This window comes from Camponotus floridanus, unplaced genomic scaffold (assembly GCF_003227725.1).
Source record: "Camponotus floridanus strain SB8 unplaced genomic scaffold, Cflo_v7.5 scaffold6, whole genome shotgun sequence".
In the NCBI taxonomy this organism is placed as follows: domain Eukaryota; kingdom Metazoa; phylum Arthropoda; class Insecta; order Hymenoptera; family Formicidae; genus Camponotus; species Camponotus floridanus.
In genome coordinates, this window is record NW_020229769.1 from 739,227 (window position 1) to 766,776 (window position 27,550).

A 27,550-nucleotide genomic window follows, 5' to 3' on the forward strand; every position below is an offset into this window, starting at 1 on the left:
AACTCCGGTGGCGAGATTCTCGGGATAATCGATGAGGCGCGAGAACGTCGCGGAAAGGGACGGAATTGAATTCAGGACACGCGCGCGCGAGGAACAAAAGGCGTCGCGTAAGAATTCATCCAGACGAGGCTGTGCGTGCATATGTATGCGTCTACGAGGGTGCGTTTGGAGCTGCGTCATCGCGCCAGGGTGCGATCGTAGCAACATTCTGAATGAACCTAAGAAGCGATACCCCCCATTAACTGCCGATTGAAGCGCCGTACGGTGCAACGGAAGCGACAGTGCGAAAAAGAATAAGAGTGAGCGAGAAAGAGAGAGAGAGAGAGAGAGAGGGTGCGCGCGTGCGTTTACATAGTGTACAACAGTGACTTGCGACATTGGGCCGCTATAAACGTGATTAATGGACGCGAGTCGCTTACCATTCTGATACTCTCTCGCTGCAACCGGAATAACAAAGTACTCCTTTACCCACACCCTCTTCTCTCTTTCTCTCTCTCTCTCTTTCTTTCTCTCAAACTATCATCCTTTTCCTGTCTATCCTTCGTTTCCCTCCTCTTCTGGTTCGGGAGTCCTCTCGCATTCCGGCAGACGCGAAGCTTATGCCTCGTAAGTCCTCGAAAGATGCTCTTGTCTCGCGGATTCTCTAACGCCGCTTTGACAACTAATTTACAAATACCCTCGTAAGTCATCAGAACGATAACGAGCCGTCGCTTTCACTCGGCAGATTTAGACACCATGACACAAGCCTCCGTTCTCGAAATGGCTTGTCGAATTTAGCAGTTACATATATGGTGATGTAAGAAGCTGCAGAGTAAAAAGCTCTTTACAAAAATCATGTTTTTTACTTTGAAATACGTAAATAATTTATTTTACAATAATATATTACCTAGTTCAATTAATGAAAACTGTACATTTCGAAATTGAGATACATACATGGTGTTATCTCGGGGCCATATTTAATAGTGAAGAAATAATTAATTGACCTCAACAAGGCTACATCGCGACGTGCATCTCCGATGCGTAGAAACGACAACTCGCGACTGCGAGAGTACGCGCGGAGAATGCTCTCTCACGACAGGACAGCGCAAACATTCTCGATTTACACGTTAGCCATTCCATTTGGCTCGAATCGGTTGGAAGCCATTAATATCGGCGAACGTGAAAGGCACTCCGGTCGGAACTTGGTTTCTGACTCGGCTGGAAGACAGGCAACCCTTTCCTCCCCGGGTCCGAGGGACCGTGAAAGGGTGAAATTGCGCCCGCTCTTACCGTTCCCGTCCCCCTCCCCATCTGCCGTCATCGCCTCTCACCTCTTCTCCCCCTTCACTCCTTTTCGCCGCTCTCCGCAGAATCAATAAATACATATTTGCTCGGCACACAAGGAATCAACTATCAATGACACTAATACCATTAGTGAGAACTGACGCAGCATGGGGGCTAGAGCGCGGGGGTGGTCGAGAGAAACGGGAGGAAACGCTCCGAGATCCGCGCCCCCATCCTCTCCCTCGTTCTCGTGATTTCCGCAGAGTCACGTTACAAATGACCGAGCGGCTACTTTCTATCCTCGTTACCAAAGTGACATAATCGTTCGTTCGAGATGTGCGTGTAGGACGAGATCCAACATCGCGTTGACGTACTCACTCATGTTTAACAATCTGCACTCATTATTTTTTATCAGCCTTCCGTTCACTCGCGAAATACTCATCAATCTAGAATTATGTAATGCATATTCGAAGGATGATTATTCGCCATAAATAAAAATGATACATCAAGATCACATTAATCGATATTTGACATTTATAAAAAATGTTGAATCTTGATATATCTGCAGAAAAAAATTCATTTTATTTATTAATACTTTTTCGTGAAAAAACACAGATATTTATAGAATCGTGGTATCGAGAGAATTGATTTGGACCTACGATTGGCATGAGTGAGAAACATGGTGAAATCGTACAAATCTTAAGCAAGACAAACGGACTTTACATAGTGCTGAGCAATTAAAAAATAATCAAAGGCAAATACCTGCTGCGAGTGCATGTTCGTTGGGCCTACGGTTAATCCCAGGGGATGCGCGATCCCCGCGGGCTTAGACTATAATTTATGGTTGTATAAGAATGCGGAAGGGTCCCCGCACGCCACTGTTTACTATCCTATACAGGATTACGCGTGATACTCGTCCATTAATTTGTGCATCTATTGCCTGTTTCTTCTTTCGTTATATCTATATTTTAATAGGTCGGATAGCAGCATTAAAAAACTCAGTAACGTTAAAAAACGTCTAGTACTTTGTAGAAGTGTAATTATAAAAGTGGCCATTCGTATTCATTTTGCAATATAATTGTAAATTGTGGTTAATATCTTTAAAATGCGCGTTACTTAGCTTTGGTTTTCTCCCCTTCTAATCTGATTATTACATCGAGTACATTAATTTTTTATAAGGTATGTAACACAACGCGAATTATATGTCAATTAAATAGTGACACATATCTTTCACACACACATCTAAATTTTGTAAATCCTAATTTCTGTTTAGTTAGAAGTCTGTTGTCTATCGATTGTCTCAGTCTAAAAGACATTCCGGATTTTCACGAGCACCTGCTACCATGTCGTCGTTTTTCGATCAGGAAAGAGTACGGATAAATGGCCCCGGTTACATAGGAAAGTGTGTTCGCCATTTAAAGTCCCAGAAGGGCACACACTCGCGTGTGTATCCGTCGCCATCTGCGCCGATCGCGGTTGCTTCGTACGTTAAAACCCTTCAGCCAGTTTCCAGTTGGCAGCTTCATGCTCGTTCTGCAGGGTTTTAGAGTCGGGAATTCAGTCGGTCGGTCGGTCGGTCGGTGCCCCACCATTACTCATTCCGTGGCAGCCGCGGGTACGCCACCCTAGCGCGTGCAAACAATTTGTTTTGGGACAGACGATCTCGCGGTCGCGCGAACAAGTCGCTCGGAAGTGACGACGAAATCGCGGAATTTATCGTTCGAATACAAATGCCCGAACGTTACGTCAAATTACGCCAAATAACATCTTAATCATTACTTAACTTACTTTTTCGGAGGATAAGAAAAACTCTATTTTAGAACTTTAGAAAATATTTCTGTTCGGCCAATGAAATTCATTTAAAAATAGCACATTAACATGATGGAGGAAAGTATAATATATTTCACGTATAATAATATAATCTATTAATATATTGTCATACATATATGATATGAAACGATAGATATTCGCGAGCAAATCAAATATTTATTTAACATGAATCAAAGTTAATAATAGCATTATTGGGGTATTATTACAATGGAAAAGATATATTATATATCATGATAATTTAATTAGGTTTCAACAAAATATAATGCCACGTTGCATTGAACTTTTGTTTATTTCGAGACAATAATTTATATATAATGACATTTCGATTAATATAGATGAGCTTATTAGATTTTCGACATTTTGCATGAAAATGAAACGTGAACATTAATCGAAATGTGTGTGTGATGCTTCAAACCTTTTCTGGGCTCCCTCACTTTATCCTCTTTTCTAGTTGGTAGCCAGGCATTTCCGCTTTGTGCCGAGCAACCGTGTCGGCCGCATAAATTGATACAGATGCGAGTTAGCTGGAGTTTTTCGCTTCCATCCCACCGGGAATACCGTGATACCGTAGAAATAATACCAACTCCAATACCGCGAGCTGTGAGCAGAAAAGAGGCTGCCGCCTCGTATCGAAAAATGTCTTGATCGTCTTAAGATTTTTCCAGAAAGCGGAACCTTAAGGGAAAAAAATATCATTGATCTTGTGACAGTCGTTCATTACTAAGGCTTATCGTGCAAATAGGTCATCGAAGATAAACCAGTAATGGTCGCGCAAGCTATCTCCTATTATAACTTATGCCACATTTTATGATTAAGGGAATAAAGAAGGAGAAGCGAGGAAAGTGGCTTTTTAAAAAATTATTATTAATTCTCGCCTGCGAATATGTGATGTAATGTTTATTAAAGAATTTGCGAGAAGCGAAACTTTTTGATGTATGCATTATGTGTAAAATTAACAGTTCTAAATTGACAATCCTAAATGTGGATGTAATAATACATCGTTGTTTATCTCGAATGATTAAAGTGATTAATTAATTAAGAAATATAGCAAAATAAAATGTTTTGATTTTTGCGGACAGCATAGAAATATTGATCAAAGTATATAAAGTAATAATAATCTTTGATAAATCAGAAAATATTCTTATACAAGTTTATAGAGAATTACAATAATTATTACAATAATTATTATTAAATCTTGACATATAAATATCATTTAAGCATAATTTATTTCTAAAAATTTCCAAGAAATGATAATAATATAAATACATAGAATATATAATTACATATTTATATTTTAAACACATTTCAAGATCCAAAATTCGTACTTGGTATTGTCAGTAAAAGTAACTTTATTCTGCCAACTATGCCTGATATAGTGTTTTGCCTTCATAATATTATACTTTCCGTACCCTTTCAACAATCCTCATAGGACTCCCATCACGAATCCTGACAAATCGTTCTATCTGTCTCGTGTTGGCTTTGAAGAGGATCCGTTAACGATCCTTTAATGATGCGGTGTGCTAAAGATTCGGACGATTTATCGTCAGCAAGTGAGGAAGTTGTGATGTCTCGAGAGATCGAATAGCGTGAGATTGATCGCTATCAATTGATTAAAATCTTTGAGATATAGATTGTACGAAGGTATTAATCTGATAATTAGTCGTATGATATTTACGTAGATAGTATTTATCAAGATAAATAAAAAAAGACATTAAACAAAGCGCAAGAAAATAAAAAAAATTTGAAACAACTTAATCGCTTCATGAAATTATTAGATATTCGTGATTATAAGTCAAGTGCATTTATGTCGTTGCATATTCTCCATCCTTCGACAATCGATATTATCAACCGAAAACTAAATCTCGAGGGTATGTACTACATGAAAGGACAAGTTTACGATCTTCTAACACTCTCGTGAAGGAATCATTCATTAATATCCCCTCTTTGAGTTAGCCCAGCACGATACTGCAGAATCGTCGCCAAACCTCAGCTCGCTTTATGGCCGTTTAATTGGTTAAGGTAGTCGACGATATATTATTATGCTAATTTTCAAGGAACATTACAATCGCGGGAAACGTTACTGGAGATTAAAGGCCCTCGATGACATCGTATCGTTAATTATCACATTGAACACGAACATTGCGACATTAACGGCTTATCCTGTCTTTCTGAATTATTTGTATTCTGTTTACGCAAAAATCGATTGAGAAAAAAAAAGTATCTATCGATCAGCTGTTCCACTAATGTTTGTGTTAGAGTTTAGAACCATAATCATTTTGTGATCCGAACTATTCTTTTTAAAAACATTCTCTTGATCAACAATCAAGAACGTTCTAACGTATTCTTTCGATATATCGGAAACTTGCGAGTAAAAGGGATCGTTCGGACGGTAGAATTGTCGTCTCGAAAGTGATTGTTTAAAAGAAGATCGTTGCAATCTCGCGAATGACGGAGTGATTCGGCATCGGAATCTTATAACGCTAGAGAACGAATAACGAATATTAATTCGAGTGTTACGAATCTATTCGAGGCAAGACTCGCGCAGATTCCGTGTATCTGTTTAACGAACACCGATGACCATATCTCGTCTCAGCCTATCGAATGCAGTGAACTGCGCCTTGATTTTTGGGATAAGTGGACAGTGAGTGAAATAAGTTATTATTTTCAAGATTCGGTCAGTTAATTTAAATCTCTAACGGCTTCTCCGTCCAATCATTACATATCTGTCTGTCTCTTTCTGTCCTTATATCGTTCGCGTCCTCGACTGTTTACGCTCCCAAATACACGCTATCGATCTCCTTCTCGCTTGGATTTTCTCGAGCTTGGTTTGTCTCTTTCTTAGTCTTTATTTCCATTCGCACCTTTCGCTCTTTCTACTGGTGTTTTCGCGCATTTTTCACGGTCGCGCGGAAACAGGATACCTGTAATAATTTACTCAATAATGTCTGATTTTGCAAAAATAATTTGATTAAATGTATTACATTTGGATAGTTGCATTTTTTAAAAAGAATTTTGCACATGTATACACAGTGTACATATAAGTATTAAGCTAATACACTCCTACTAAATTATTAACGAACATCAGTCAAGAACAACGTCGATCCTCACGTCGAATTTGAACGCGTGGAGCGGACGAGTTCGCTGCTAGGGGCGAAAGTTCATTTGCGCTTAATGCCGTGCGATTAATTGTCGGTCGCTACTTGCCGAGAGGTTGTAAGGCCATTTACAGCCGAGGCCCACGGCCGTGTAAGCGAGAGCCTACAAATTCGTTCGCACTTGAATTCCGCTTCGAGCGAATTTATGGCAATTTATGGTTCTCTTGCAAGCTAGTCTTGGATCGCGACACGATCGCGACTGATTCAGGTGTAATCTGCTGCTACGCGAGCTTGTAATCTGCAAAATGCGTTTTGTTTATGTATAATAAATATGCATGACAAGAAATGTATGACGCAAATGTGAGGAAAGACACGTAGTATATACAAAAACGAGATTATAAAATTTGCATTTTCTTATGGTTATTTTTTACGCAGAAATTTTTTCCATTATTGCTTTTTGCATCAATTTGTTGAAAGATTCACATAATGAAAAAGAGTTTGAAAGAGCATACATAATAATTTTCTGATTTTTTTTACGAAATGAAGAGTATCGATACAGTGGCTGCTGAGGAGAGTCAGCATTTAAGCCGTATTTGCTCTAAGAGCATTACCTGACTTTATGTCTCGAGATGGAAGAAACTACGTGGCACGTATAAACGAAATAGATTAAGAGAATTAAGGTATAGCTTTCGAATTCTCCAATAAAATCGAATTGGATTTTAAATTTTTCAATCGATCCGACAATATCTTTACAGTGTACACATATACACACATAGCAACTTTGAAAAAAATCAATGGAAAACGAAATGATATCTCTATAATCACATATTCAAACAATTTATATTATCACGCAAAACTACTTTACTTGAATACTGCCGTCTAGATAAAATTTGCGTCATATCGTATACTCGATGTACTCAACAATGTAATCAACGTATTTCGTATGTTACACCGAGAAAGTTATTAATACTTGCAAGGCACGAGAGAGTCGGTTAATTCAGACGTTACACGTGAACGTGATGTCGGATTTAAGCGCAGGGATATTTTAGGGAATCGCGAGAGAAAGAGACGTCGAAAATCCGGAATCCTAAATTTCGGGTGCGCCGAAACGGCGCGCTTTTCCGTGGGAAAATTGGCGCGTCTGGCGCCGGCGGGCAAAAAATTACATGAATTTCTAAAAGGGCGAAGGACAGCGGGAATTGTCGAACGCCGCCGACTGCCACGGGCGGTGTAACGCGATCCTACCGTAATTCACGTTGGTTTTACGCTTTATGCGACACGCAGAACATTGCGCGCGGCCACGCGCGAATTTACGGGGATGGCCGACGGCGTGCTCGGCGCAAAACCGGGACAAAACCTTTGCGACCGTAGTTGATGGACGCATGGCCGGTATTGGATTAAACGCCTCGAAAAAAGAGGAAGGAAAATAACAACGTGCGCCGCGGAGAGAGCAACGCCGTCGCTTTTTCTCTTCTCGTCGAGCGAGAACTTTCGAGGGATAAGATTCGCGCGAAAAGAGACAAGCTCTGGCCGTTCGCTTTTACAGTTTTGTCTTCCTCTTGCGATGCAATGGTATGCGAAAAGTTTATATTACAAAAGCGAATTACGGCCGTCCGATTTTAGCGCGCAAAAACGCCCAATTTATTATGCGCCGTTATTATATAATTAATTGGATATTCTTTGTAATGTAAATTAAATTTTGGAGCACTCGCGTATCTGCGCGTATATTTCGCCGGCGGCTGAAAACTCGCCGTCATCGTATCAAAGCGCATTTAATTATTTTCATGTTATCTGGGATTATTTAGCGGTCGGCTTAATCCAAAAGTCCCACGGTCGCATTTTCGAAAATGCATGCTCCACCCTTTCGCGCGCCCAGATTATTTCCGAGAGAATCGATATAGCATTATACAAGCATTATATAAGCCAACTTTTAAAGATTCAATGGCCAGGGTTATCTGGCGATAACTGCTTTTTGTACGTAGCTACATATGGGAATCCGCGACGAGCAGGACCGCGCTCCGATGGAGAAAGGGTTGAAAGGATAGCGATAAGGGAGGATAGCCGGGAGAGTGTTCAGTGAGCCGCGGAAGAAAAGAGAGACATGGTAGTGAGGAATAGAGGATAAGAGGAGAAGGAAGAAATGAAGAGAGAGAGAGAGAGGAGAGAGCACCGTGCATTGTATTGCGAGCTTTTTGAGCGAGTTTGTGCTCCAGGGCCGATGGTTCTGGCGGTAGAGGTTGTTCCAAGCGAAAGAGCGAAAGGGAGAATTGGAGAGAGAAGAGAAAGAGAGAGCGAGAGGATACGCGGTGGACGGCAGGATCAGGAAGAAGGGGATGAGATAGGTTAGCACGGGGGTGAGCTGGTTGGTCTGGTGGGCGAACGTCTGTCTGTTGGCTGCCAGCGAGCCAGTCAATCATTACGGGCCGCGCAAGCGCCTGCGACCACCTTCGCTCTCTCCTCTCGTTCTCTTTCACTCTCTCCCTCTCTCTCTCTTTCTCTTTCTCTCTCCAACTACCCCACATTCTGCGTTTTCTCTCTCTTTCTCCAAACCCCGCTCGCCTCTTCTCTTTCCTTCCTCCTTCCTCTCACCCTGTTCTATCTCTCACTCGCTTTCTATCCGTCCCCTTTCCTTCCCCGTTTATCTCTCGTTCCCTCTCCTGCACGTTCGTTCCCTTCATTTCCCTCAGTACCGAGTTCACCCCGTTGCTCCGTGCTACAAGCACGCTACAATGCTGCCCGCCGCCGCCCATCCTGCATATTTAAGCGAGCTGTCTTGCTATGCAGTCGTTACCGCCCGCACCACCTAGACCGACCGCTCGACGACCGTTCTCCACCATCGCCGACCTCCGTCTCCCTCCCTGCAACTCTCGCTCGTTCCTCTCACTTTCTCTCCTCTCTTAGAATGTACAGGGCATACCCGGTTTCTCTTTCTCCCTTTCTTTTCTTCCCTACGTTTTCATCGTATCTTTCTCCTTCGTGGCTTGCGCTATTCCTACCGTTTCCACGCCTGCGAACCGCTCTTTGTTTTATGTACATTACGACGCGATAAAGAATTTCTCTGGGGGATACGTACATGTCTTCGAGCATTTTTACGTCACGTCGTCCGACTGTGTGACGGGAGAATCTTATAAGGTGTCACCGAATAACTATCGTCTGTTATTCACGCTATTTCCGAAATATCTTGAACGCTATTTGTCAATCGGCATATTCTCCTTTTGAGAAAAAGTCCTGGGTGAAATATATCATAGAATTGATATTTTTATACAAGCACAAAATAATGCAATTTCCAGAGATAATAATAATAGTCTTGTAACAAAATGAATGAAAATATTTTATTTCCTTTGCGAATTTAATTGAAATACGGATTAAGTATAAATTTGAAAAAACTAAGAAATAAAATTGGAATTATAATAACAAATAAGATAATGTATAATCCAGGAGATGAAAATTTTTATTATGATCATAAATATAGAAACTCAGCTAATATATCAAGATCCATAGAATTATTTCTTAATTGGATGCGGGGGTACAAATTTAAAGTCCAGAATCTAACAGTTTCATTTACATGTCCTGCAAAATTAAAACCGTCGAGCGTTGATTCGACAAAGATCTTCGTTACCGGAAACAATTGTAGCATTTACGTGGAAATATCATCAACGTCGAGAACAGCTGGCGGCTGCTCGTCCTGAGGCGCCCTCAAGAATAAGGGTAGCGTCATCAGGAGTTACGAAGGGCGTGAGAGCGCGTGCGTGCGCGGCGCAAGTCGCGGGGACCGAGTCGGTCGGAGGTGGATGTCGGTGGATGGCGGTGGGTCGCCGAGGGGTAGCAGCGGAGGGTGGCAGCCAGCGGCTACAGTGAGCGTAGTAACGGGTGGCGGAGGCAGCGGCGGCAACGGCAGCGGCGATGGTGGTGGAAGCGCAAGCCCGGGGGTTGCGTTCCGCCGGCGGGGATGGAAGTCGCGCGAAACCGAGGGTTGCCCGCGCCGCTCGCTCGTACTCGCTCGCACTCGCACCCCCGGCTGGCCGGGGGTGTTGCTATGGATACGGCGCTCGCGCCTTGACATTGACAAATGGCTGGCCGAGGGTGAGCCGAACACAGCGCCGCTTTTACATATGCAGGGACACCCATTTGTCCGTACGTGGGCGCGAGGGAAAGAGAGAGGACGGCGACGGCGGGGGCGGCGGCGGCGGCGACTGCGGCAGAGGGGATGAAACGAGAGGAAGAGACGACCGCCGGCGACCGTCCGCTACCGTTTCGCCGCTTCTGGGCTACTGTGCTACTCTGACGGAATCATGCCACACTCGAGCTGTTTATTGGGGAATGGATCTCTCGCGCGGCCTGTTTATGCGCCGCTGATGAATGACGCGAGCGATTCCCGCGACCGCCACCGCGATTACTTTCGCTCCGAAAGAAGCGGTTTTCTCCCAAAGGACAAAGGTTTTGGGATTACCTGGCAATATTTTATTTGAATTTGGGAAGTTTTTATATGATAGCAGGATTTGTGTATTAAATCTTGATCCGTTGATGTAATTTATTATCTCGAAGACCTTTTTCATTGTCCTCATTAATTTGAGAATAATTTTCTTTTAGTACAGTTGCAATTTTTTATGGGTATTTCGTAAGCGCTCGCAAGTTTATCATTGAATAAATTTTACAATATGACAAAGTCGATAAAAAGTGACCAAATTTAAAATCAGTGAATTAACTGCAAGAAATCGATAAATCAATGGATATTGAATTACTCGTGTATGCGATGAAGCGTTTTACATCATAACTTTTAATATGCATTTCACATACGCGATTTACGAGTACGTTGAGTGGCAGACTAGGGCTTTGATCATTGCCAATCAATGACTGTCAGTACGAGCTTTTCGTTAACATGTTGCACCTGTACGAAACACACCACATTCAACCTGTCTATTCACCGAATGCGACCTATTTATGCGTCGTTGACACTTGATATGTGCAGCGCTGTCGCCAATTACTTTGATGACGTATTATCACGACGGTTTAGTTATATAATTTGTGCACAAGTGAATGAGTTTCTGTAATCAAAACATGGAGTTTACACTTATGTTACATTTGTAATTGTTATTTAGCCTGAAAACGAGATAAGAAAATTAAATTTGTAATTAAACCGTGTAATCTCTCTAGAGATATAATAGGAATATACAAATTGTATCATAAAAATAATAATATAATAAGAAGTTTATATAACACATTTTTCTATAAAAATACTTTGTAAAATGTTTTATTCGCGTATGTACAACTGATAATGTTAATCATTAAATGGATTAAAATTATGCAAAATCATTACATCATTAAAAATAAGAAAAAATAACGAGAAAAGACACGTAAAAAAGTGAATAGCACACTGAACAGCGAGGCTTGAAAATTCATTTCTGACGGTGTCAATTTCCCGATCGGAGCTGCGCGCATTGAGTGAGGATCGAGGTAGCACGGCGTCGTAATCGTGTCCCGAGAGAGAGCAAACGATACTAGCCCTCGTCCCGGCAATGCTACGTAATAACAACCCCCCGGCTCCGTGAGACATAAACGGGCGCCTATCGCGCATTACTACCCCGAAGTGGCCGCTCCCTTCTAGCAGGCCAAGCTCAGCTCTAATATCTCATTACCGCGCCACCAGTCAGCCGTGCCGTCCTGCCATTACGAGATTGTTTGCTCGCGGGGCCTTCCCGCGTCTAATATATTACCGGCTTTCTAACGCGCACCACCGCGTTAGACGACGACCGAGTTAGTTCGACGAACTTTCTAACGGCTTCACGGATCGCCTGCTTCGACGGCTGATTAAAGTTACCGGCTAATGCAGAAATTGCTCCCGCCTCGCGAATGAGCAGCCGAATCCAAAAGCTTCGCGGAACTTTCGTCCCTTCCATCGGCTCCTTTTAACAATGCTCTACGACGAAATATAAAGATAATTTAAACGTCAGTACTGGTCGCGTTCGATTAATCATGAAGCAAGGAAAGTAGAGCAAAATTCGAGATTGAATAATGTTTCTTTATTATTTTTTGAATGCGTTGCTTTTGTAATGAATGTTGATTGAAATATATTTTTAAGGAGATGTTTTGTATTTTTAAATCAAGATGCGTCGAAATAAATTAAAACAAAGATTAGTTAGATACATTTTTATAGTTATTATATAATCCATAAGTCTTGATATACATAATTAAATTTAAAGTAAAGTTTAATACTAATAAATAAAGGTAAATGGAAGGAAATTGCCATTATGTCCTTTTAATAACATGAAGATTTAGATATGCAGATTATCTTCTGCAACACCACCACCACTGTGGTTAGCTCCAAAATTATTAATGTTTCAAATATTTCAGAAAACGACAGCCAATGGAAGATAATCAAAGAAGTTAAATCAAATAAAAAGATCAAATAGAACGATTGTTCAGCGACAAAATGGAGGAGAGGAAAGGGGACGGAAAATTTCGATCGTCGCGCATTCCTCGACATCACGCGGTGTCTCGTTAGAGCTTCTGGCACCGACGCCGGGCGAACCGCCGACTCGACGCTTTTGTCGGATGACGCCTGGCAGGAAGCATCGATGGCAGCAAAAATAATTGGTACCTTCCCCGATTGTCGACGTTGGCCGCGTAACAAGGTCCATTTCCATGGAATAACCATCAGCGGTAATTGGCACCTACAGCAACACCGCGATGTGCTTTCTAGCCCTCCAGCCGCCCTATCATATTTCAGAACAGGCAGGCGGTACACCGAGAGACAGAAGGAGATGCGGGGAGGAGACTCGGTCCAGGGGATGCGTGCGGATCGCAAATGTATGTTTTATACGGCACCCTTTCGCTCGAGCTCCAGTTCGAGCTCGTAGAAGCGACTCCGGGGATGGTGGTAACGGATAACAAAGCAAAGCCATCGACAGCTCGCTAACAACCCTCCGCCCACCTATCCCGCCAAGATCTCCGAGCTATAAAACGTCGGTCATACAAACGAATGGCTCGTCGATTTTGATACGACGATGTCGCCGCTTTCGACGGTCTTGACAAGATTTTACGTTCTTCTACAGATTACTCTTCCGTTTAAGCGACGATGAAGTATCTCCTCGCTGTCATACGGTTCTTCAACGAGATCTGTTGCCTTCGATATTTACCCATACGTCATCCGTCATTTTAACAAAATGCAGTGTATATATGTTTCTAGTTTCTTTTTTTTTTTTTGAAAATCGAGTTAAATATTAAAAGCTTGAGAGACTCGAAAAAGGAGTTTTAGGAACTGGAACATGGTCAACACTCGTGACAAAATGCGAGACGCGTGTGATGCTCGAATAAAAAATGATAATTATTTCAATATCTACGTTTATCGTGTTACTTTATGCCACGGAAATCAGAATGTCGAGTGTGACCAGACGTAGAAATTAAATAAATAAAGTGACTTACGCGTTAAAAAATAATCATATTTGTGACCGAACCGCTTCTCTCAATTCAATTATAAGCGAGATTAATCCATGTTCAGCATCAGCGTCGCGACGTTTTCTCACGGGCGTGCATAATGAAGCGCAACACAGCGAGTGTACACAAGATGTAGCATTTAATGCTCACGTTTCAAAAAACACTATACAATGGACACTCTCTAACATAGACCACCTCTTTGACATCGTTTTTCTTTTCATCGTCATTACGTGTTCCATCCGTAAGTTTAATGAAACAGAACCGATCAGTTCAAGTACACAAATGATCGAGTGTGATCCTTTTCGTCTCTGTATCCTTACACTCGTGTAAGTGTCTGTGACTGTGTGCATGTGTCTAGTGTGGTGTACGTGTATCTCGGTACGCGATGGCTCGAGACGTTTTGCGCCCTTTAATACAACTATATGTATGCACGTAGTCCCATAATACTTAATACTTTACATCAACGTGCGGTGTCCCACTCTTCGATCCTCCGTTTTAACTCTTGACCAGCGATGTCTCGCAGATCGCCACGTTTTATTCTTCACATTACCCTTATCTTTTTCGTATACGCGAGAGTGTACAATCCGGGCAACGAGCACGTCTCCTCGGTTCGCGATAAGCACGTAGAAAGGATTTTCGGCTGTCATACATAACTACATCGTAATCACATTTTTTTTCTCGCTTTCCTGCGCGCCCACATGTTCTCGTACGTTTTCTCCGTCCTTTCTTTCACTCATCTCTCTCACACACTTTCCTCACTATCACAATCGTAAGTTAATATCGAAGAGCGATACGATTTACAAAGCAGAACACAATTTTCATTTCATTTCATTTTGTTTTAATTTATTTGAAGTTTCTTCGTTTCCTTACTTAAGGGCGTCGATAGGTCGTCAATACGCAAAAATCTGATTCCATATCGATATAATAAAATTTTAGCTTATTATACACATCTCTCTCTTTTTCTCTCTCTCTCTCTCTCTCTCTCTCTCTTTCTCATCGCTATCATTCATTTATCGGATTCTCAGACCGCGTTATCATGATTGCTTTCATGATCATAAGGATGATCGCTGTGATCTTTGCCGCGACAACGCGAATCGTCGTCCTCAACATCATCATCATCATCATCATTATGATCATCGTCGCAATCGTCGACGTCGTAGCCGTTATCTCGTTTATCGTTCGTAATTACACAATAATTATACATTGTTCCATCACTCTGGCTCGTTACTGTTCGTGCACGCATTTTCCACGTTTTTCCTTTCGATCGTTTCCCTCTTTCGCATTATCCCACTCGTTCATTTTCATACACACATAACACGTATACTCACGCACACATTTTACACGCACACACGCATGCACATACGCATTTACTGTTGTCCTCTCTCATCGTTCTCGTGCCTCGCTCGTGTCGTCGCTCATAAAATCTTTGTTATGATTTACCCTCTAACATGATTATTACTTAGATAGACCTTACACTGTTACTTCGTATACATTTTTAAGGCGATGATTCAATCGAGTGAACTCATTTATAAAACGAACAGCCAATACGACGTCCGGTCGCTCCGGTCTTCGCTCAAGTCTGCCGATATTCGCGCCCGTACTCGATCGTGCGATCTCCTCTTTGTATTCGTATTTTATTTTTTATTTCTTTTTAAAAGGAATCTTGTTTTTCTCGAATTTCCCTTTATCTTCATTAAACTGCAATTAATTAATTGAATTAATTTCGGTTCAGATTGCTGAATATCGCACCGACTTATATTAATTCCTTTAAATTAAGTTTGCACTTGTGTTGATATTGCAAATAATAATTAAAAAGAAATAAATAAATAAATAAATTGCAATATATAATACGAAGTGAAAAGGTAAATCTACATATTGCTGCACTCCAGATTATTTTGCAATTGAATTTTCCGAACGCTGCATGCGTCCTTTAAGCGCCGTTCTTCGTTAGGGAAATCGATCGCTCTTGTACGACCGCATATGATTTAACGTGTCGTCGTGCACGGCCAAAGAACGGGAGCTTCAACAAAATTAAACAATATATCGTTCAACAAATATAATTCGTAAAAATGCGCCGTCGTCCTCGACGCTGCGCGCGACGACAGGTAAAACGCGTCGACGATCATCATCGATTAGTATATTTCTTGTGATTGTCTCGTTCTCGATAACTATGATATAGATATAATTAATCTCTTTTAGCTCTTGATCAAGGATCGTGCGCGCCGAAATTATCCATCGAAATTATGCATCGTAAATCGGTTCTCGCGCGTGCGGAGGAGGATCGATGTCGAGCAAGACGAAATTTAAATTCATCAAAATCATCGAGAGAGAGAAAGTTGAGATATCTTCTTCTCTCGCGTGGGATCTAATCTCGGCGGCGCGATCTCGCGCATAACGTATACAATTTCCCGTCTGTCTTATCGTATACCGTTTTCATCCTGGTCGCGGTGAGATCCGCGATTAATTTCCCCGACGACAGAGCTGGCGCGTCGAAGGACTCGGCTCGACGAATTTATTACGAACGAGGAGTCCTTCTCTTGCTGTGCCATTTCCTACCTACCTACCTACCTACCTGCCTACTTCGGAAAGAGGTGGAAGAGGAGGCGATCGAGGATCTCGCATGATCGATCGGCGCGCATCTCGTGCAGAGGAGCCACGCGCGTGCGTTCGCTCGGCGCGACATGACTTACGAATTCTTGTAATTGTTCCGATTTAATCAGGACCGTAGCTATACTGACTTCTCTCACACCTGAGTCTTTCGGTATACGTGGGTTATCTTCTTTTTTTTTTTTAGTTTAGTATACTAGAACGCCGATCGCGCGAGACACAACGTGCAATGCCAGTGTTCCTCTTTAACCGCGAGAGTATCGAATGATCTCAGGATCATTCTATCCTTGTTGTTGTCCTGGAATTGTCCTGGATAGATCTCGAATGTAAGATATGTCGTGAGAGGAACACCGACGCGTTGTCACTCGGCTCTCGACAAGAGCAGTTGTGTTACATTAAAATTTTTATACAAGATTTGCGTGTATGCGGGCGTATTGAAAATATCGATAAAATTTTTGTCTTATGCTCTTTCTCTTCTCGCTCCCTCTATTCGTGTCATCCTCTCGTTTCGCGCCCCCCGTCCGATCAGAGAGGATGGTGCCGACGATCCATCCTTCCGAACGAATCGTCGTGTCTCGATCGTCGAGAGATCAACGAGACACGCGTCCTCGGATGACGCGTGTGACGTTAACGAGGGACGTTTTTATTATTTCGTACCCTTTATTCGTCGTGAATCTGCACTCACGTATATATAATCGACGTTTTAATTTCATTAAAATTTTTTTTCTCTTAATAAACATGCTCTGTGTCTGGCCTATCGCGTTATAAAGGTCTCTCGAAAATTCATTCCCCTTCATCGGAAAAAAACGCTTCTTCCCCTCGCTCCAGTTCCCTAACATTCGCGTGTTCATTTTTCTTTTTCTTAATCTCTCTATCATTTGCTCGCTAACATGTTTACGTATATCAAGGACGCGCGCGCGATAAGATTCGTATAGAAATATAGAGATTCCTCCAAAATATCGTAACAGGGAACGAGGGACAAGCGATTGGAGGAGATAAATACAGATTGGAGATTGATTGCATTCTACTTCTTCCTTCGTTCGATTGCGCCTTCGTGACTGACATGTCGTCCGAAAAAAAACGATAATCATCAAAATGAATATGAAGATTACGGAGAACATGGGAAATACCGATGATGGAAAAGGGAATGCGTAAAGCGGGGAAGAAAAAAAGCAACAAAAATAAAAAGACAAAAATTTGCATTTTACGATCAGCCATAAGAATAAATGTGTGTGTGTGTGTGTTTTTGTGTATGTATATATGTATGTGCAAATGACGTGCACATAGAGGAACGAAGGAAGGAGACGATAATATCGCGGCGATATAATACCGATTCGTTCTTGTCAACGAGAAAAAGATAAGGAAAGTGTCAAATTCGAAGGGGCTGCCCATTGCTGCGGATTCGTTGCTAACTGGTTCCAAGAGAGGGTTAGATCGTCGACGAATACCCATGTGATCGCGGAAACGTATATAATAACAACAACTCGACAATCGTTTCCGTTCGTTTTCGTTCATTTTATATGCGATTCGTTGAAATCTCAATTGACATTTTATCTTGTCTGATAGATTGATAGATAACATGTCGATTGATAATATGAGCTTATCAAAAGTGTGAAGTTTCGTCTTCATTTCGAATTACCATCGATTACATTCTTTCTCTGAATCGCGAATCATTTTAAGAATTCGACGGAACTTTAGAACTTGATATGGATTTAGTTTACATCATCTTGATAAGTACTATATATGTATATTATATTCCTATCAAATTTATATTATTATTTTCCACATTTCACAATTGATTAGATTCAATCAATTAATATGAATTTAATATGAATTCCTATTAATCGATATTTAAATTATCCGATTAATTTAATACAAATATATAATATTTATAATTAATATACATATTAAAGGGATCGATGTAAACTAAAGTCATAGATTCGATATATTATGAATCGATACACTCGCGTCTCAATTTCTATCGAAAAAATTCAGCGAATCTCTCCGTGATCAGATTTTAATTGAATTTGTGTGTTGATTCTTTCACGATTGTCGAAATGTTGTCGAAAATTATGTCGTATTTCGAGTAGAAACAAAGAAAAATAATAGACAACTGGTGCGAATCTTTGACAAAATATATGAAATATGCATTTTGAAGCCATTAGAATGTAAATAACGTTATTAGTATGTATGCGTGATAAATATATATATATATTTGTATGCCTATATAAGCATAGTAAATATATATATATATTTTTTTTTCTCCATTTCGCCCATGCACTTTCTTTTTTTTTGCATCTCTGACATATTTTCTGATCATAGATTTTCGTGAAAATAAATAAAGAGAAATAAAACCACAAAAACGAATCGTTTTTCTCGATCTGTCCAAGATTCTTTGTTTTTCTAGTTTTTTCCGTTGTAAAAGAAAAATCGGCGTATCGGAAAAATGAACGTGGGTCCGCAAGACAGGTCCTCTCAATCGAATCCTGCTTTTCCTCTCTCTCTCTCTCTCTCTCAATCTTATTTTCACAGTTGAATTAACTATTTTTTTTATACAGAATATATTATAATAAACTGTAAACGCGCGTGTACTTCCATTTAATTATTCTTATGGTCATGGGGGGGAGTTATGTTCTGTGTAGTTGTGTGTTGTATACGATGGGACTGCATATGCGCATGTATATTTCTGTGAAGCTGAGAGAACTTGAGTGTCTTAGTGTGTGTATAAGTGTATGTCACTTGTGCGGGGGTTGAATTGGGTTGGGATTTTAGAGGGTGGGACTCTCGGAGGGATATCGCTGCGTCATCGAGTGCACGACGAAGAGCGTCAATCCTCTCTTTTTCCTTTCTCTCTTTCTCACTGTTATCTATATCTTCGTTTTTTATTTATATCTAGAATCCCTCTGTACGTTTATCTCGCGTATATTCTCTCACTCGCGCCACTCGCGTCTCCCGCTCTCCTCTCTCGATTTGCGCGGAAATTTTCTCCCGCCTAGTACGCGTCGGCAATATATCGTGATAATCGTCCCAGTCCAACTACAACGCTCGATTTATATTACAACCGGGGGCCACACGTTTTTTTCTTTATTCTGTTGCATATATATACATATATATAATATATACATATATATAATATATATAAATATATATTTATATATTTATATATATATATGTATATATAAAATATATATTTATATATATTATATTTATATATAATATATTTTCCTTTAATTAGTAAATTCATTTATAATTAATAACTGTACAAATTTTAATGTCTCCTATATATATATATATGTATATATATATATGCAGTTCGACGCTCGAGTCCGGCACACGCGTCGATGTCATTCGGTCTAATTTTCTTCCATTTGCGCGTCCATTTTCTTTTTATATATCTTTAAACATCTGCACCGTGTCATTTAATAATCTTGTTGCCTTCCTCTACTTATCTTTTGTGTCTCGCTATTTATATTTATTTATAATATATATACACATATATATGTATGTGTATGCATTATATATATGTATATGTATATACATACATACATGTAAATATATATATGTATACCTCCATTTTTTTTTCTTGGTATATCTCTTTCTTTCTTTTTATACTTCTCTTGCATCGTCTGTGCACTTGAACATACTCTCTATTCCGTGCGAGCACCGGGGGGGGGGGGGGTTTACCTCTTTTTATTTAATGTACATGCCCGCTAAATTGCCTATATATCACTTATATTTTATTAATATATCTCGATCGCGACCGTATTAAAATTTAACATTTAAATTTTTCACTACATTACACCGCGATATTTGTACAAAGAACAATCACATGAATTTCACCGCGTCATTCTCCAGACCAAGCCGCGGCTTCATCCTCCCCGTGTCCTTCCGCGTTGCCGCTTCTGCAGCTACTTCACTCCATCTCGTATAACCATCTCTCTTCCTTCGACGGTTCTACGATCTTCTTCTCGTTGGCCTCCCGCGGCGTTTCACCCGCCACGTCTTTTCTCCTTGAACCAGGAACCTCGCTCCTTTTGCCCCTTTCTCTTTTCCTCGTGTCGTCTCCTCTCATCCCCGAGCACCCGATCGTCACGGATTTCGACGTGCGGCATGGCAAGAAATCGTTCTGGCGATCAATGGATCGTCATTGTCCTCCGATTCTGGTCTGTGCCAGCCTGGGACACGGTAGGCCCGTCATGCTTCTCATGTTGCTAGAGCTGTCATTCCACCGTCCGTTCCGTCTTGCAAGTACTTCTGTAACACGTAATGTTAGCGATTTTTTAATCTAACGGTTCGATTATTTGATAATATTAAAGAGATATAAATATACATTATTTAAGAAAGTTAACAATCTAGATGACTTTTGTAACTCTGATATATTAATATTTTTTTGTGCAAGATGAATATTTCAATACAAATATAAATAATTGCATAAATAATTGTACAAATATATAAATAAATAATTATATAATAAATTAATCGACGATATTTCCATTTATTTTTAGAACTCTGTTAAACTACAGATGATCTATTAAAACGAATACTATATTCTAATGCGAGACCGATCAAATGATGATTACAGTCACAGCATCTGTACAATACGAACCTTTATATGTGATGTCCATAGTACTCCGGGTAATGGTACTGATTATGGAAGGTAGGATCACCGGGCGGCCGGTGCATCATGCTGGCGGCCTGTCCGTCCATCATGTAGCCCATCGTCGCGTCCGGACTGTATGCCCCGCTCGGACCTGCAGACAATGGTGGAAACACTACACGTTACTACGGTTAGATCTCTGTTCCGTAATTGGCAGGCGGGTACTGGACAAGCTCGCCGCGACCCTTTCCAAAGTTCTCGAGGAACTCGAGAACCGGATGACCACTCGATACTCGGTCCCCCTCGTCGTAAAGAGGTAGGATGAGGAAGATCGAGAGGAGCGCGCATCGAAGGACGCGACGGAGCCGTGTGATACGATTCGCCAAAGTCACGATCACGTCTCTGATAACTCCGAAGACTTATGTGTATCGTAAGCTCGGATTGCTCTTGGCAAGCCGTCCCGGCTCGCCTTTTCGCTAAGCGTGATGAAGAAATAAATTTCTCGAAAGAAATACTAAAATAATTTTTAAATATTAAGTAATACGCGAATAACTTTGCAGCATGATGTACAAAGCTTAAGAATGATGTTGTTTGTAATGGATTAATATTTACAAGAGATTTTTCGTGACATTGACGATATCGATGTGGTGTATATCGTGTGTTTTTATTTAAATTTTATTAAAATTTTGAATTATTTATTACAAATGCTAGCTGGAATATTCATGCAGTTTAACAATCTTCTTTTCATTATCGATAACATTGATGTGCATTGGCGGTTGGCCAATAAACTGTCGCAGTTTTCGCGATTGTTAATGAGCAAGAAGGAATACGTTCCTCCGCCTACAAGTAACCGATCGCCATTAATTTCAGAAATGTCGAACGGATCAAGCGCAGCTGAGAATTCAATCTCTCGCCCAAGCATTTCGATGCAACGTGACGACAGCTCGCCTCTCTCTATTCTAAGAGGTAATGGAGCCCCGGAATCCACGGGAGACTCCCCTAGTTTTAATGTCGGTATCTTAATGTATATTGCTACGATAAATCAAGGGCACTGATTGCGTCCTACCCTCTACGCCAATACACGCGAGTGAGATAAAGATGGAGAGAACGAGACGGATAAACGAGTGTTGGCGAGATCCAATGCGTGAGGGCTCAATGGTGCCCATTGTGAGATATTTCGCTAAGCCTTTCTTATGCTAAAATTCAACCTGCGTCCCTCGATATTGCGTACACTTTTAGTCTAAAAATTTATCAAACTTCACGTAATCAAATGCGCGTAATCCTTAAATGACATTACAAACCGCCGGGAATATTTCTGTAGATAGAAAAAAAACGAAAGATTACGTAACAATTCGTTTCTAAATTTAGCGAATTTCAGGTATGACCATTATATCGGTCAGCGTAACATATCGTGAGTATATTTAACATTAATAAACAGCCAGTCTCTTTGTATTCTTGCGCACAGCGGAATTACAAGCTTTGCTAATTAAGTCGTCGGTTCCGGGCGGTAAAGAGTGCCAATTAAGACTCGCTACTGTTGGGACTATTCTCACAGATTCGCGGGGCTAGCCGACGTGTTGGCGGCATCGTATATCGCGGTTTCCCACGGTTCGCTGGATTTTCCATCAGCGATTTGTCAAAAAGCAGGAAGCCCGCGGATCTCGCTTCCTCTCTCCCCTTCTCACCCTCGCCGTACCCCGTCACCTTTTTCTCCATCCCGATCCTGCCGACGAGTTCTTCTGCCTCGCGAAATGCGTCGCTACCGTTTCAAACGAACTCGCCGCGCTTTACTTTGCCAACGACCGAATCGTAAATCACAATTATTGCGAGCGTTCCCCTTCCCTCGAGCTCTCTGTCTCTTTCTTCGGTTTCCTTGGAAGTGTTTTTCAACCGCGATGCTTTTCGATGTAGCTGTTCTTTCTCCATTCCTCCTTTCTACTCGGCAAGCATGAAGGATCATTATAGATCCAGCGACATCGCGAGACATCCATGAATATTTTCAACGGTGTCTCCCAAATCGCTATCCTTCGGAAAACGTGAAGATAATAGGTTTGGATACAAAGAATGCTACTCCTACTTTTTCAAAATATATAATCCTTTATTTTTAAAAAAGTCAAACTCTCTTTGCATTAAATGTATGATTCTATTCTCTTTATTCGCGCGCATATCGAAAATATCTATATTTTATCATGTCAAATTCCTTACGTTTTTTTAATAAAAATTATTCTTCGAACCCTCTAAATCGGATATTTGTTAAAATTTGCTTATTTCATATGTCTCTTAATTTATTATCTCATTGTTTCCGTTAGTTTTCTTTGATTCTTTATTAGTGTAAGGAATTTATACTAAAGCGATTTCCTTTTCCGTTTAAAAATAAATAAATAACAGATACGAAACAAAGGATAAAACAATTTTAATGGAAAAAATGAGACAATAATACTTCAATTTTTAATGAAAGGCTCGAATAATCATTCTCGAAAATCTTAGAAAATCGCCTCGGAATAAAATGGCTTACTCGAAGCAGACGTTGTTGCGTAATATCTCGCTGAGAAATATCAGCTATCCGATATGTAATCCGCGTAAAGCGCGACGGCGCCGATTCGTTCCCCGTTTCTCAGCAAAGAGAAGTCAAAAGGTTATTGCCGATTCCGCAATGGCAGGCCCCAGACGTTGCTCGCGAACGGTGGAAATGTCTTGCACTGGCATGCTGTATCTTTCGCTGGAATGTAGCCTCATATTATAGCCACCGCGGGTACGATATCCCGCTAACGAGGGATGCGCGCTTGTAGGGTGATTAAACCGCGCTATAACGCAGCGGGGCGCCCTGGGATAGCCGGGACGAGCCACAATATGGGAAATTAAGGAATCGCTCTTCTCTTTGCAACGCTGCAACGTCGACCGGAGAAGCGAGAGACTTGATCGGGTAGCGGCCAAGGGGGAGGGAAGGTAATCGCTATTATCTGCGAGGATCCTTCTCGCGAAGTCGCTTTCTATTCGCCGGCAAATTGCGAAGTCTTTTCAAATAGAATGCGACTGAGTTCGATTAGATCGGGTTAATTATTTGTATGCGATAAAAGGCTGTTTCGTCTGGCAATATGAGTTACACAACGACCATTAATATTATTACGTAATTGAATTCTATCGAATTATATCGAAAAATCGAGTTAGATACGCGAGTCTAATTTTATATGAAATTTTAAATACTTTTACGATATAAATAAAAGTTTTGCGGAATTTGAACGTGCGATATTTAAATGTTAAAAAAATAAAACGGAGAAAAAAAGGAAAAGAAGGAGAATGGTTCCGCGATTAACTGATTGATCTCGTACAGTAATAGAAGAAATCCCCGTCGAGTTTGCCCCGAGATAATATCGGGATCTATAAAAGCGTCCCGGGAATTTCCTGTGAATAAATCATGAGTCGCATTGCAGAGGATCAAAGATGAAGATCGCGTAGCCAGATCCACTATATGAAACCTTTGAGCTATCGCCTCGTTACGCTTTAATTAACAAAGGCGAATTATCGCCGGCTATTATCACCGCCTTAATGGCCGTTCTTACGGCGTCGGGAATCCTCGCGCCGCTCTTCAAGAGCCATCCGGGGAATTCGTTGATTCTCCGACGCGGGCCGGATGCCGCAGGACGAAGTACGTTATTTCTGTCCCCGGACTAAGCCAAAGTAGAGGGTCAATTCGATGAGGTTAGAGCCCATGGTGCAACGAGACCGCACGACGACAGGAAAAACGCCGCATGGCGTAATGCAATAAAGTTCCCCGGTCGAGGTCGGTTCGCCGCTTGTATTTCGCTTGTATCGTGTAAATCCACAAAGCTACCCATCCCCCCCTGCCATCCGTCCCCGCTTGTCGTCATGCGGGATAGCTAGAAAGCCGGCAGTATCTACCCTATGACACTGGTAATTTACTTAAGCGAATTCGCCGCGGGATATGGTGGAAAATGAGACCGTTAATCGTCATCCGGTTAAGTCTTGAAAAAAGAAGATATTCCGTTCATGGTGAAAATAGCTTTTTTAGAATCTTTGTCGCTCCAGTAACGGTTGAATATAAAATGAAATGCGTTTGAGTATGTTTCATTTTGTTGGCGCAAATTTTATAGCCGTATACGTAATTACAGTTGAAATTACATAGAATATGTACCGAAGGAAATATGTTTCCAGAGAGGATTTATACGGAATATTTTATTGTTTTAATTATCTACGTAATAAAATTGATCGAATTTTGTAATAACCGAACGAAATGATAGTTTGAGCTTTTCCTCAGACTCATTAAAAGCACTATCTTCGTAACTGAATGAAATTTGCTACCGACTCATTAACTTGCTACTGCGGCGACCGATGGCAGAAGGGCTTGGAATTGCCTCAAGGTGGATCTAATTAAACTTTCGCGACAGACTCATTCGAGGTGGTGGAACGTCGAAGTTTGGTTGCGAGACGCTACTTCCTTCGAAGTAGGAGAAGAAAATAAGTAAAAGCTCAAGAAAGAAGTATCTCGCAAGAAGATATGTTTGCACGCGATATTCCAGCATCGTTATATTGAAATTTATGCGAAGCTTAAGATATTTTTGACATTTTTTTTATCTATCGCTTATACGTCAAATGACATTAGAATTTCATAATTTAAAATCTATCTAAAAAAAAGTAGCGAATATAAAATAGTAGACTTTACATAAAAATTATGATTTATACTTGATAATGAAAGGATTTAATGAAAGAAATTGAGCGGGATCTTTTACAAGATTAGGCAGCCGTTCCTTCCGATGAATTCGGCCAGGGAACACGAGAACAACATTAGTAGTAACTTATGGTTGCGGCCGGTGGCTGAATGCCTAGTTCATAGCGGTCATAGCGGTAGGCGGAGGGGCCAAAGGTACCGGAGGCGTGTAAGGTGGTCGAGACTTTCTGCCACCGGTGCCTCCTAGACGAGCAAGGAATCCTTACGGAGGTTAGTGGGTGGCGCTCCCCAACTTAGTTGGCGACGACACGCCGAGTGTTCACGCCGAGTTTCCGTCCAGAGTTCCGTCGGAGTTCAAGCCGAGTTCTCCTTCTCACCGGCGGGCTCGGTATAACCTGACCTAACGTTACTGACAGAGTTTCCAGGAGCTTTCGCGGAGGAGGGTGCTAAAACCGCGAATGGGCGCGCCGAGAGGGGTGAAGAAGAGAGAGAGAGAGAGAGAGAGAAACGAAGTAGCGAGGACGCCTAGGAAGGGAGCGAGGGAAACCATGATAGATATGAGCAGTCTAAGTAACAACCATCAGTTTCCGGAGTTCACCGTGGCCGAGTATAGTACCAACTTCTACTCAAGATTTAAAGGAAGCACCTAAGTTCCACCTCGTCCTCCCAACGAGCCACCCGGAATTGACGACTTAATTAGCGACCAGGCACAGAGTACTAAAGTGCTCGACGAAAAGGTCCACGAAGAAATACTTGAAAGCTGCGGCATAGCTCGGAGAGCGCGAAGGATTAGCCGGTTAAACCGGGTCGGGCAAATTGTCGGGTTTCACTTTCATGAATCCGACAACTCGTAACACTTCGCGGATATTCATTCCGTGACGCTTATTAATTCAATTATACCGATCAGCGTAGCGTTCCCACCTTTCGATCAGATATTCTCGATTAAATGTTCTTCGAATGTGTCATGCTGTGCGCGTTATCGGGTTCCATTACATCGGTTCCAAGAACCCAGCTTGAATATATATGCGAAATGCAAATATCTTACCGGTAAAATAAGTACAGTATGATAACCGTTGAAACAGCTTTGAGGAGACTTTATTCCTGCACATTCCAAGCCTTGTGTATTTTCTCACAGCAAGCAATAATCGAATATACGAACCTCTCTCCTGTGCAATTTATAAACTAGTAATATGATATCATGTAAGCTGCAAAGAGATTACTTCAAGTAAATGGAGAAGAAATCGTATATGTCGCAAGTAAAAATATAAAAGTGAAGAAATTAGTTAAGAATGTGGAAACTAAGTGGAATAATATTTATCTATATATTTATCTACAGCAATATGATAAAAATAGATAGTGAGAGGAAAAATACAAATTTATACGTACAAATTTATATGTATATAAATACATACTCTGTTAATACTCATTTTTAATTTATAAAATAACTATGTTTGCGCACAGTATGAGAGAGAAAGAGAGAAGAGAGGAAAAATAAAGGAGAAAAAAGCAAGAATGTTAGACACATCCGGTACACTAGGAAGTAAATGCACGAAAATATCGTCGCCTAAGTATCGATCAATACATCCGCGTAAAACCTCTCCATGCAGCCGGCACCAAGAGAGCGAAATACACGGTCTTACGTCCATCCTATTACTCTAATGGCATTTCTCGAAACAGTAGCGACGTGTCCGGAAGCTCCGAACGTTCCTCGTGAAGTGCGGAACGAGAACGTACGATAGTCGGTATCGTTGCGAAGACGCTTCTACGAGGGCGGCAATATCCTTCGAGAGCCAAACTACCCTCTGGACGCGCGAGCAGATGGAGGAAACGAGATGGAGCGAGAGAGAAAGAAAACGCGAGGGATCGTCATGGTTAGTGGCGACGTCGAAAGAATCCAAGTCCTGCCTTTCTTTCTCTCTCGTTTTTCCGCGACTAGCTCTTATATCCCGCAACAACGGATTCCGGGAGTTGGCGACGGGACCACAACGACGACGACGACGACGACGACGACGACGACGACGACGACGAGAAGACGAA

The 27,550-nt window shown here is 41.3% G+C and overlaps 1 protein-coding gene across 4 annotated transcripts in view; it reads right to left on the reverse strand.

Annotated features, from left to right (window-relative positions):
• Positions 1-19,510: 19,510 nt before the first annotated feature.
• LOC105252077 (homeobox protein homothorax) overlaps positions 19,511-27,550 on the reverse strand; it is a 376,959-nt gene continuing 368,919 nt past the window's right edge. For 2 of the 4 annotated variants that reach the window (XM_025413054.1, XM_025413053.1), the window contains exons 13-14: positions 20,836-20,980; positions 19,511-20,483 (exon numbers count right to left, since the gene is read on the reverse strand). In XM_025413054.1, the coding sequence (XP_025268839.1) occupies positions 20,838-20,980 (143 nt within the window). In that variant the 3' untranslated portion in view covers positions 19,511-20,483; positions 20,836-20,837. Of the gene's footprint in view, positions 20,484-20,835; positions 21,002-27,550 lie in introns of all 4 variants that reach the window. The other 2 variants (XM_011259291.2, XM_025413052.1) reach the window with 1 other exon arrangement.